Here is a 12,898-nt window from a genome sequence, read left to right on the forward strand (position 1 = left end):
TGTACCTATTTATATAGTGGTTGATGACGCAGAAAATTGTGCGAATTTCTGTTTCCCGTGCTCGAGGCACGACTAAGCTAATGAGTTATTTTTTTTAGTTCTTTTACATAAACCAACTCGCCCAGCTACAAGTCGCTGTAATCTGATACTCGCTCGCTGTAATCAGACACCACATGGTAGCTGCGGCGTACAGAAGACTAGAGGTCCTGCAAACGGCGTCGCATCACCTTTCCGAAACGCGCTTGCAAACGCGCTTACTCTGGCATTCGTGTAAAATTGATTACAGCCTGACAGCTCGAAGCAACTGCCAGTCAGTTGGCTGCCAGCTGGGGCGACTAACTTCATTCAACAAGAGGCCGGCACGCCGTCTCCACGGTTGTTGGGAGTGGGGTCCAGTTCCTCTTTCCTCGATAAGAAAGCACGTTTGCGTATAGCCGGGCGTCGACAGTTTGCCGTAAGCCGGCACGACAACTGGCGCATCACGACCATGTAAACGGGGGTAATGCGCTAGAAAGACGTATCGCACAAATGCGCCAGGCAGGTCTGGATTTCGAGCGGTAAGTCGACCCAGAGTACTTTTCACGACAAAGGAACGCCGACCACTCGTCGTGTTGGCCTTGTGTGCACTTCTCGCACACTACAAGACATCTGCGAGAACAGAAAGCAAGAGCTTCTCGGGACTAAAGTCCACTAAATTTTTCTCTTTTACCTAAGTAACGACAACTGCCTCCTCTCCCGACCCTCTCTCACACACAGCCGGTGGCTGCCACCATGTGCTTCCTAACTAGGAAGACTTCCAAAGCCACGTACGTATAAGTAAATTAGCCACGCGCCTATCAGTGAACATTGTGCGAACGCGACGCGCCTTTCCCCTCCAGCTAGTCCCCCGTCAATAGTGAGCGAGGAACGCGTTTTACCAGGTACCAAGAAGGGGTGCCCAAGGCGACACCACTAACACCTGAATAGTCTAGATGGCCTCGCACGAGGGCAGGAGATGTGGAATAACAGCCACTATGCTAGCCTGAAGGTGCGAGGCAGCATCACGAGGGGGGAGGCGGACTGAGTGAGGATAAGGACGGACACAAAAATGCGTGCTCAGCACGTAAGGCGACAGTGCTGTAGTAGCGTGAGACACTAGAGATAGAACGCATTTCTGCCACATCCTCTGGTGTCCACTGCTCGCGTAGAGGGCTTCTTTAGAGTTTGCTTAGCGTGCGCTGCGAGTGCGTGTGGGAGTACCTGCAGCACAAGTGCCTTGCCGGGCATCACATGAGTCATGACAAATCATAAGGATAGAGCTTCACGGAAGAGGAAGAGAGCCGCCATCGCGGCATGTCGAGCACGGGCAGCAGCTGCATTTTCACACCATTCAAGGTAAGACCATTTCGATTACTGTGGTTTCTTTTGATAATAAAAGCGCGCAGCTACAGCAGCAAAAAAAAAACATTATAGAAGCCTATTCTTGATACGGTGGCGAGCTCGTTTTGTACCCCAGACGCAATGTGGGCTCCGTAAAGGAAGGAAGGAAGCAGAAGGCAAATTGTCACGTTGTGGGCGACATTCTTTCTATGATCAGCTTTACGTTGCCAGCTACACTGCTATACTTTACTCTATTTTATGTTGGCATGTTAGTTTTGGCGGCTATATATGTACAAAGACAAATTCGTTAGAACTTCTGTTTTACGGCTTCAGGTGAACAAAACTGTCCAATGCTATACCCGTACTTTGTCGCTGCAGCGCCTATAGGTGCGTGTACAGGACGCTGGACACGCAGTCACTCCTAGATAATGCACGCCCGTGAGAAGAAAGTGCTAAGATCTGCGGACGTGTGGTGTCTATAAAAAACCTTGTTTCTTTGTGTATCTGAAATGTCGCTGCCGTGTATCAAAAGGCTAAGGGTAGGTGCTTCTTAGCGCTGTGACGAGAGGTCTGGGCGAATCAGGACCTACAGCACGCTGTGTGTACGTCACAACGCTCCTGCTTGCGTGTTTATCTGCTTGGGCGCCTTTTATTTGTCGTGACCTTGTGCTCCGTCTATCTTTCTGACCTGCACTTGTCCGATCGAACAGCATATTTGCGGGCGGAACATTGAGCAGTGGTGGCAAAGCCCGGCATTTTTGTCTGATGCTGCTTTTTTCGCAAGCACGCGGCGTGCTTGAGAGCTGAGCACTGTAACTGAGAAAGTGTTCTATAAAAGCTAGACTGTGCTCAAAGTAAAAAAAAAGATGCGAGATGCACCCAATCAAATGATTCTGTACACACGAGCGCTTATCCCACAGCGCATGGACACGCGCGCACACAGCGTGTCACATGCCCTATCCGCCCAACCATCCTCTCAAAACGCTATGACGCACTTGTCAATCCGTAATGGTTCATATTTTATCCCGGCCACCCTTTTCTACCGTAAATATGCTTTTTTGGAAACAAAACTATTTAATTTATATATTGATATATTGATTGATTGATTGATTGATTAGGTTCAAGGAAGGCAGCCCAAACACCTGTATCATCTATCTTGCCTTTTATCGACATTCAAGCAACCCATAGTAGACGACTGTCGGAAGAAATTCTTTTCAGTAATTATCCCGACTGAGAAAAGGACTCGCCCTTTTATTTTGAGTTTTGCATCGGTCCCTCACCACACCAGCTTATTATTCATGCCAGCTTTGGAAGTGTAGTTGCTACGATCCCTGTGCATCTGGTGCTAGCTCACTAACCACATGATGTACTTTCCTGTAAAATTTTCAGGAAGGCGAATTCGCCGGAGAGCAACAGAGAGCAACGCCAAAGCGCCGCCTGTACGCCATGCTTGGACGACAGTGGTTTTGCCAGAGAGGATGACGCAACGTCTGAATACTGGGACAATTTCGGCATCGTCGAGGAGTCGCTGCCGGGCCTGAGTCTGGAGACAAGCGTCACAACTCAGCCAGAGGAGCCGATCATCACCGGAAGACGAGTTGTGTCGCTGGCCCATTTCGTGAACGCTGTTCGTAGTCTCGACGACCACAGCTGTCCTAAGCTGACTGGACGTTTTGCACTCGTGAAAGAACGGAGAGTGGGGCTCTGGTCGGAGCTCACTTTTACCTGCAGTGAATGTCAGGAAATCAGAAAGTTGACGACTGACCCCGTCACAGAACCAACGTCCCTCACTGACAAAGCAAACGTAGGAGTCAATGATGCTGCTGTTTGGGCATTCATGAGTATCGGATCGGGCCACTCGCAGTTCGAGGAAGCAATGGCAGTCATGGAAATTCCTGCTATGAGCAAAGGGGCTTTTCTACGCCGGGAGGAGTCCCTGGGAAAGGTAAATAAGCTGATAAATATTTATTTTCTCTTTCTGAAGACGATGAAGGATGTGCTTTATTTTTAGTAAAATTCACGTGAAGTGACAGTGGCACGTGCATGGCAAGCGTTTTGAACGGGAGTACGGCACGATGAGAATTTCTCTGCAACATTTCGTCGTATACAATGAAACGATTGATCGTGAGATGTCAGGATTACAAGTGAGCCAATAATCGTCCTGTCTAGGAGCTCACTCCCGCATTGACGCAATTACAAAGTGCGGCATCGCTATTGTGAAAACAATTTCGACGTTGTAATCTGCTATAATTTTTGTTTTGTTGCAGTGCTGGAAAACCGTCCTTTTTGACCAAATGATAAAAGCCGGAAAAGAAGAAAAAAAACTCGCGGAAGAAGCTGGGGCTTTCTGTGAGGATGGCATAACCCCCTATATTACAGTGATTGTCGATGGTGGGTGGTCACACCGCAGTCATGGACACCGGTATTCCGCCAACTCTGGTGTCGCTGTGATTATAGGAGAACGCACGAAGAAGCTCCTCTACCTAGGAGTACGAAACAAGCTGTGCAGTACCTGTGAGCACTATTCTAGGACGGGAAAGGGCAAGAAAGACCATGTGTGCTACAAGAATTGGAACCAAAGCTCAGGGGCAATGGAGTCGGATATTATCGTTGAAGGCTTCCAGAGAAGCGTGGAAATGCATGGTGTGGAATACCGGACATTCATAGGAGACGGGGATTCGTCCGTTTTACATCAGATACTCACGAAAGTGGAGTACGGGCGCTTTGTAAAAAAGAGGGAATGTGCAAACCATGTTGTGAAATGTTACACCACTCGGCTCTATGGCATAGCCAAAGAAACAAAGGGCAGTTCAGCTTTCCTAAGTGGCCCTAGGATTAAGCGGTTAAAGAATGGTGCACGGAAGGCCATAAAGCACTACGCAAACATTCTTAGAGATGTACAGGGTACTGCACAAAAGCAGCGTGCCCAGAAAGCCGACCTTACGCGCCAGCTTGCGGGTGACCTAATAAATGGCCCAAAACATGTTTTTGGTTGCCACGACAGTTGCAAAGACTACTTCTGTGATGGCACCAAAGGTGACAACATTTATGATGGCATGCCTAAGGTGCTACAAATGAAAATAGTTACCGCTGCCAATATAATTGCCGAAAAAGCTGACCGTCTTGTGACAGATGATACAAGTAATCTTGCCGAGGCAGTCATGGCACTGGTAGCCAAACTATCTGGTGGTAAACAGATCAACAGATGTCAAAAGGGCTCTTATGAACACCGCTGTTATGGAGCTGGGCTCAGCTTTCAGCTGGGGCCACAGTGGCACTGCACCACATCCAAGGCTGTAACCTGCAAGAGCCCCGCAGCCGTCTTGAAGCGCTACGCAAGCAAGAAGACGGCTCAGAAAGCAAAAAAAGAGTCTCTCAGAAGAAAACTGTTTGAAGAAAATGGCCACCAGCAGCATAAGCGCAAGGAGTCTACGGTGAACGACTCAATGATTCATTATGGTCCGAATTGCCAGCAGCCAGACATGCCACCAGAGCAATATGCCGAGAAAGAACGGGCTGTTTTAGCAAGCCTGCAGGTGAATGAGAAACAGCAGATGGAAATTGAGAAGGCTACTCGAGGACAGGCTGATAATCCTACATGGCATTTTGAAAGAAACATGCGCCTAACGGCGTCGAATTTCTATGCAGTATGCCGAAGGAGGGAGTGGACACCGTGTGACACGCTCGTGAAGACCCTGCTCTATAAAAAAAATTTCACCAGTGCCGCTCTTGAGCATGGAAGACAACAGGAGCGTGTTGCACTCCGGTTATACGAGCAAGAAATGGAAACTGCTGTGCAACCTTGCGGATTATTTGTTTACCCAGAGTACGGATTCTTGGCGGCGTCGCCAGACGGATTAATTGCGAGCGACGGTATCGTGGAGGTGAAGTGCCCATTCACTTCGAATTACATGGAGCCATCCGAGGCAGCTAAAAAGTACAATCAAAGGAGCCAAGTACACGAACCACCCAAATTGAGCTGCTCTCATAACTATTTCTACCAAGTGCAAGGCCAGCTGCATATCACTAAAAGAAGTTTCTGCCACTTCGTCGTCTGCACGTCGAAGGGCATCCACGTACAGCGGATCGAAAGAGATAATGACTTTTGGAAATTCAGAATGCTTCCACAACTAATCAGATTTTACAGAGACTGCATGTTACCTGAAATTGTAGATCCCCGTACTACGCGCAGCATGCCCATACGCAGACCACAGTGGAATGTGAAAGCAATTGAGTCACACCAGCAGTCTAAACGAGCTTCGATGAAGAACAAGGAGGCAAAGCAGAGTGGCGACTCGGACATTTTCCACAGCCTTGAGTCGTAGTACTGCTGGGCGCGTGCACTGTCAAGAAATTCACCAATTGTGACGATGCTATCTAATGGTGATTTTGAGCGCACTTTCGTGTTGGGGCAACGCCAAGTGCGTCTGTAGTTTCGGCCATCTGCAGTTGTAGCTATTTACATATTTCCACGCAAATTGCCAGTGCTCGAGCGTTACGCATACCACTTTGTGCATTGCAGGCGCCGCGAACCAAGCGAAATGCCGAGAGCCCCGTTACGACAAGCGAAGCCAGCCGCAGTGCACGTGCCAGCCCTGCACGCGCGCGAGCTGCTACCGGGGGGGGGGGGGGGCAGCGAGCGTGACGGAGGAAGAAGGCGAGGTTAGAGGCCAGTGGCGAGTGACATCAGCAGACTCCGCGTTCGCTCTCTTTCGTCCTTGTTCGCTCTACTGGTTACGCCGACGACGCCAACAGGCGCCGCCGCTCAACGCAGCAGTATGTGCGTAAGAGCTTCGCTCTAAAGAACTGCACATTAGGAGAACGACCTTGTATATATCGAATGGCAGATGCAGGCTCAGATTTGACGATAGCAAAGACTTTTTCTCGAACAAGCTATGAGGTAGCAATTCACTTCTTTGTGTCGGGTGTGTCATCAGCCATTCACGTGCGTTCTGCAGCAGCAATGACCGAGAGACATGACCACAGAAGCGCCAATAAACTTTTGTAAAAAGTTCGTGTGTGATATAGGATAACGGAAAATAATAATAAAACATACACCTTCATTCTCTGCTGTCACAAGTTCGCATCCGAAAATCGTGATTATATGTACTTTTGCTTTGTGCGATTTCACATTTCTCTCAATGTATGCGTTGTAGTTCTGCGGGCTTTTTTGTGTGTGTGATGTTCAGGTGTCTTCGTGGCTGTAACCAAGTGCTGCCGACGCTCGTTTCGTACTAAATAAATTGTCACAACAACGTGTATTGACTCAATCTTGCTTACTGCATGACAGCCCTTCATTGCATAGCATATACACAACACTAAGACTCGTTGCTTGAAGATATGTTAGCCGACACAGTTATTTGAATTGACCAATCATGCATCCAAAAGCCTTATCCAGTGCGACAAGACCTTTTCTTCAACTCCTTTGCAACTATTGTATTTGTGTACTCATGTTTTTGCCTTGCATGCGCTTTACGAACTCGAAATGGGTACGACATAGAAGTAATACAAGCAGCGGCTGTGTAGAAAGATGCATGGGAGATGCACTGTACCATAAGTCTTCCCCTCCCTTGTTGCACTCCTGGGAGGTTTGTGTGAATCCGCCCCAGTTTTTATCATGAGATGTTTATAGAGCTTGAGGTAACGGCCTCGAATCTACGAGCTTGCAGTCAATGACTGATTTGGGCGAAACGATCACTCTTCATGTTATTGCCACGACCTTTACAGGAAAAAAAAAAGATGTTGAAATAGCGTACGCGAATAGAGAAGTCGTTCCTTGGACAAGGGAATAACGCACCTGGACCATTCAGGCCACGCATGTGCGAGTCTCGCTCAAGTGACACACAAGAGGTAATTGCTTCATTTTCGTCATAAACATAGTTTGTCGACTAGTCCGATGGTTTGCGTACGGCAACGTGATAAATAAACGCTGCATCAACCAAAACATGAATTCATACTAGCCTGCTGAAGTTTCAATTCTAATGAAATAAATTACGCTACGTATAGTGGGGAAAACTAATGATTATGCAGTCGGCACGTGTTGGGCACCGTGAGTCACAGCGGCCGCACTTCTTAGCACGCGATTTGCCTAACTACCCGTTTTTTTGTTTTTTTTTTGAAAATTTGGAAGCTTAGGTCATACTGGGAAGGAAGTATACATAGTCAAATATAATTTGCCTTCTCCTGTCCCACCGAACCGCATCACGCTCCAGCAACCCCAATTATTTGTAGAACGAACTGTTCCGTTGAACCTCGCATGAATACTCATAGTCCAAGTTTTGATCTCCATTGTATACATTGTTGTGACCTCCGCGATAGAGTTTTTCACTCAACCCCGCATTCCGGCACTGTATGGAACGTAGAGCAGCTGGCCAAGCAGGCTACGCAGCCTACATGAGGGATCTCTTGAAAAGCAGCGACCGCAGGGGTCAGGGGCTAGTGAGCATGGAGAGAGATGGAGGTGTCGGTGAAGGGGAGAAAAAAAAGCCCCTGCTCAGTGCCTCATTTCTTCGAACCGTGTCAGCGCGATTTGCACCCCCTCGTCATGCAGTGTGGCGCGCCGGCACACGTGTGGCAGTTCACCTCCGAAATGTTGGCTTTCCAGTCCTGACTTGGTGGCGCCGTCTGGTATTTTTTCCAGAACTACTCGCAATATGGCGACAGTAGAACCGCCACCTTAAACAAGCCGTACCCTCACCAAAGCGGAGAAGAACTACCATATTTACTCGCGTAATCCTTGCACTCGCATAATTCTCGCACCCCCTACATCGCTCAACAAAAATACGATTTCTTTTTTTCCTCGTGTAATTATCGCACCCCCGAAAACTGCCGCAATAATGTCGTCTGCTCGTTCCAGCCACTGATGATGATAGCGCACGCCATCTGGCACCATCTCTTAACCATCAAGCGTACTATTGCACGGAGATTCAATCCAATCCAAGCCAAGCTGAAGTGGGCAGTGCGCGTTGTGGCGCGTTTTGTATGTTGTGTCGGTAATCTTGTCACGTTATGAGGCGACACTGAAGCTACACGGCTGCTGTCAAGTTGCAAAAGATAGATCACGCACTAAACAACGGCAACAGGGCTGCTGGTAAGCCCTTCGGAGTCTACGAGTTTTGTGTTTGCTACTGGTGACAGCAGCTGAAAGCCACCAAGACGCGTTGGGCCTGCCGTGTGCCCAAAACTGGGATTGATGGTAAACTTTATTTCTTCAGAAGGAAACTGCGGAGGATTCTGTTAAATAGTCATCAGCCCAATACTGACGCCCTACGCTTACCTTTTGAGGGCTCCTGTTGAGCGACAAACGCTATCGCTACGCCCGCAACATCCACAAGCTTTGCGTATGGTATTCTGATCCTCGACTATTTGCTTCCATTTTTTGTGTCTCAAATAAATCTTGTCTTGTGGTGAACCTCTGCTTTTATTGTTGAGGTAAGTTTTAATTAGTACTTCTTAAAGCTTGCTGTTAGTTTCTGGTGCGAGAATCCCGATTTGCGGCCACTTCGTTTTCCTTTTCGCTCTGTACGTTTTCGTGTAAAATTTTCCAAGCCACCATATGATTATGAGAGATGCCGTAGTGAAGGGCTCCACAAATTCCGGCAAAAAAAAAGTGCAAGTATTATGCGAGTAAATACTGTATTCTTTGAAAGAAAAGGAGTGTCTGGCAATTATTTGGGCTCTAGGTAAATTTAGACCGTACCTATATGGTAACCCTTTCGATGTAGTCGCTGATCACCATGCACTTTGTAGGTTATCCACGTTGAAGGATCCCTCCGGCCGTTAAGCTCACTGGGCTTTGCGGTTGCAAGAATTTGACATGCGTGTTGTCTATAGGCGTGGCCGACATCACACTGACGCCGACGCTCTATCGCGTTCACTTGTATCATCGGAAAGCTCTGCCTGTGTATCTGCCGTGAACGAAACGGTTGCGTTTCCAGCAAACTGCAACATGGCGTCTGAGCAACGTAAAAATGATTGGATCAACGCTCTTCGGCGATTCCTTTCCGACCCGTCGACTTCCCCATTTTCTCGAACATTGTGACATCAAGGGATTCACTTTGAGATCCATGATGACCTCCTTTATCGCAGGAATTACAAGTCTGATGGCCGAAAGTGGTTACTAGTGATACCTCGCCATCTTCGTGCTGCAATATGTTCAGTTTTCCACGCTGACCCTCAGTGCGCACAAGCGGGCATCTTCAAAACATACCCTCAGCTTTCCTCTCAGTTTTATTGGCGAGGCATGTACACCTTTGTGCGCAAGTACATTCAATCATGCCTGCAGTGCCAACAATGGAAAGCTCTGCGTCATCACACCTCTGGTCCGATCCAGCCAATCCCTTGCCCAGCGAGGCCTTTCGACCACATTGACCTGCACGGACCTCTTCCATTCCTGGCTTTCGGAAACCGCTGGATCGTTGTCGCTGTCCACTAGTTGACGCGATACGCAGAAACAGCCGCTTTGCCTGCTGCCACAGCACGCGATGTATCATCTTCTCTCCTGCGGAATTTCATTCTCCGTCATGGCGCACCACGTGAACTTCGCAGCGACAGAGGACGTGTGTTCCTCTCTGAAGTCGTCAACGCACTTTTAGCGGAATGCTGTATCATTCACCAGACTACCACCGCCTACCATCCCCAAACGAATGGCTTGACGGAAAGTTCCAACCGTACCCTTGGCGACATAATATCAAAGCATGTTGCCTCAGACCACTCCGATTGGGACCTCATTCTGCCTTTTGTGACATACGCATACAATACTGCTCCACAGGCGACTACAGGCTTTTTGCCATTTTTCCTGTTATATGGCCGAGACTCATTCCACCACACTAGATACCATTCTGCTCTACCACCCTGATTTCTCCGAGTCTACGCCCATCTCTGAAGCTGCCAGCCCCCCCCGAGGAATGCCGTAAGCTCGCCCAGTCGTTAACAGCTATCGACCAATGAAGAGAAAAATCTCGGCGTGACAATAACCACCCGTACCCCAACTTTGTTCCGGACACCCTTGTGTGGCTTTGGGTTCCAGCTGTCCCTACAGGCCTTTCTTCGAAACTTGTTTCAAAATACCAGGGACCCTACCATGTTGTCTCGCAGACTTCACCTGTTAACTACATCATCGAACCCGTGACGCCATCCACAGACCAGCACTTTCGGGGGTCGTGAAACCGTACACGTACAGCGGTTGAAACCATATTACAATCCGCTCCTACTTTGTTCTCCGTGAGTCGCCAGGATGGCTCTTTTTCCAACGGGGGACGATATGTAGTGAAGAGGAATGCCCACTACCGCAGCAACATCGACAGGCGCTATAACTATCATCACTACAAGGACCGCTTAAGTACTATGCAGCTTTTAGGGACGGTATATCATTTTACTGACTTTACGGTTGCTTACTTTTCATATGTCAGATGAAAGTTCCATGTTTTGAGCATTTCTTTCATCTCGATTGTCGCAGATGCGTACAAAGTCTTGAAAACTATGTGTTTATTCTTGTACATCATAAATGCAATGCAAGAGGCAGTTCTCAAACAATCAAAGGAAATAAAATGTCCAATCACGTAATAACACTTAATACGACGAAGCTTTAAATAGCACATTCATTGATGCCACTTGCTTTCTCATACCACGTTTCCTGCGTTTACAATAGAAAATGCAGCCTTGTCATTGATTAAAACTTGATCTGGCTGTTAGTTAAATCTGTGGAATGTTGTTTGAAGCCAACAAAAGTCAGTTAATTATTTTTTTAGCACTGAAATCAAGTCCATTACGCTATTTGCTCTCAGTTTGTTGAAGCTGAGATAGAGTCTTCCATCTTTGCCGGCTTGCTCGACGCAGGCTTCATAGGCGTCCTCATCGTTATTCACGCCATGGAAATGCTTTAAAATTTCACCAAGGAAAGCGCATATGTAGCAATGAAGGCACACACGGTACGTGTGCCATACACATGCTACGACGCTTCTGACCAGAGAGTGATACAAGAAGCAACACGTGCGCCACCTCTCGTTGACATGAGCAACTGCTACACCCTCTGCTGTCCCCTGTTGGCTGTGTTGCTCCCTCCTCTCCTAATAGCTACCACAATTCAATTGAGGCAGCTGCAAGCGGAAGTTCAGTTACAAGATTATGATAGCACATCGAACTTGTCGTGAACATTGCAGACGTGTGCCTCAGACCTACTGTATTAGCGTCTCGTTTGACTCGCTGCTTATCAATACTCGAACCTTGAGACGGAGATCACCGTAGGACAACTCTTCATATTCACAATCGAGCATGATGTACTTTGAAATATCGTGCACCACGGCCATGCACGTTGAAAGAGAAGCTTCTGCTCGAAGTCATGGCTAGGCCTAACTTCACCGAGACCTTTCTGAGCAAGACCATCGTGTTAGCGAACATGCAAAAGCGGAGCAGCCGTAATTTGTTTCATCAAAAATGACGAATTACATCGCCTCCTGGCTCTTCAGAATCCCGAATAGGCAGTTTGCGTATTGGCGGCAGACCCCCCGGCCAATCTCTGTCTGCAGCGACCGCTCAGAGCAGCGGCTTGCAATTTCACACGTCAGCGCCCCAAAACGCTAGACCAAGCATGCAGCGGGCAATATCTTCGTCGCCTTAGTAGGGCATAACTGACCATTATAAACCACAGATAGGCAGTCTTTGTTCTTAGATATGTATATCGGTATCCACGGCACGCCATTCCCATCCCTTATGTTCGAGCGGGAAGTTGATGAATTTGGGGCATCCGTGATAGAAAAGTTCACTGTAAAGAGGACCACCTTGCTGGCCTCACATTTTAGTCTATTATATCTAAGTAACCGTTGCACTAGAATCCACAGTGAAACAGACAATGAAACAGACAGGGAGATCGGCATAACAATGCCAATTAATATGCACTATCCAAAAGTTTGTTGTAAGCAGATTCATTGTAACGAGGTTATACTGTACTATGAATACATAGAGCCCCAATCGAACCCAAGCCAAGCCAAATACAGCATGTAAGTGTACATTGTGTCCGTTCTGTGGCTACACCAAAGAATGACATGTGAACAGGGACAAAACTAGAAGCGATAATAGTGCTATTAAGCCAGTGGCATAGTGCAAGCTTTCCGTTCGGGCCTTCAGGTGTCTCCCCCATCGAAACCACGACAGCACCCTGCCAGAAGTGGGAATTTAAATGCCATCCAAGCCTTTTTTTCGACAATTTTAATTGTAAAGCTTGAGGTTGGTATGCATAGGAAAGCATTTCTCATTTAATTTTAGGCAAAGTGCGAACATGTAGAAGACTGGTAAATGACACACTTATGGTGGCAGGACAAAGCAGAAAAACAGTAGCGCTACTCTGGTTGGGAAAGGTGCACCGGTATGTTAATATCCACTACAGACAGCTTGCCAAGTACTGTGAACGAGGTGTTGAGGCATCTCAAGCTACAGAAGTACAGGAACAATAGCAGTATTACATCAGCAAAGGTTTCGTGCACCTAGATGTATGTATTAGCCAGCACTTGACAGCTGCTGTGTTCCGGACACCTGTGCTGAG

General features: G+C 47.7%; 2 protein-coding genes across 6 annotated transcripts in view; one reads left to right on the top strand and one right to left on the bottom strand.

Moving 5' to 3' along the window:
- ATPCL (ATP-citrate synthase) overlaps positions 1–12,898 on the bottom strand; it is a 208,168-nt gene that overhangs the window by 108,961 nt on the left and 86,309 nt on the right. The gene's annotated exons all lie outside the window — the stretch shown is intronic.
- On the top strand, positions 568–9,793 carry LOC142770739 (uncharacterized). Its single transcript, XM_075872691.1, has 4 exons — positions 568–1,374; positions 2,749–3,304; positions 3,627–5,315; positions 9,644–9,793. Exons 1-4 carry the CDS (start codon positions 1,277–1,279, stop codon positions 9,791–9,793), a joined length of 2,493 nt encoding a protein of 830 aa, XP_075728806.1. The 5' UTR covers positions 568–1,276.

The sequence above is a fragment of the Rhipicephalus microplus genome, chromosome 1, assembly GCF_043290135.1.
Source record: "Rhipicephalus microplus isolate Deutch F79 chromosome 1, USDA_Rmic, whole genome shotgun sequence".
NCBI lineage: Eukaryota > Metazoa > Arthropoda > Arachnida > Ixodida > Ixodidae > Rhipicephalus > Rhipicephalus microplus.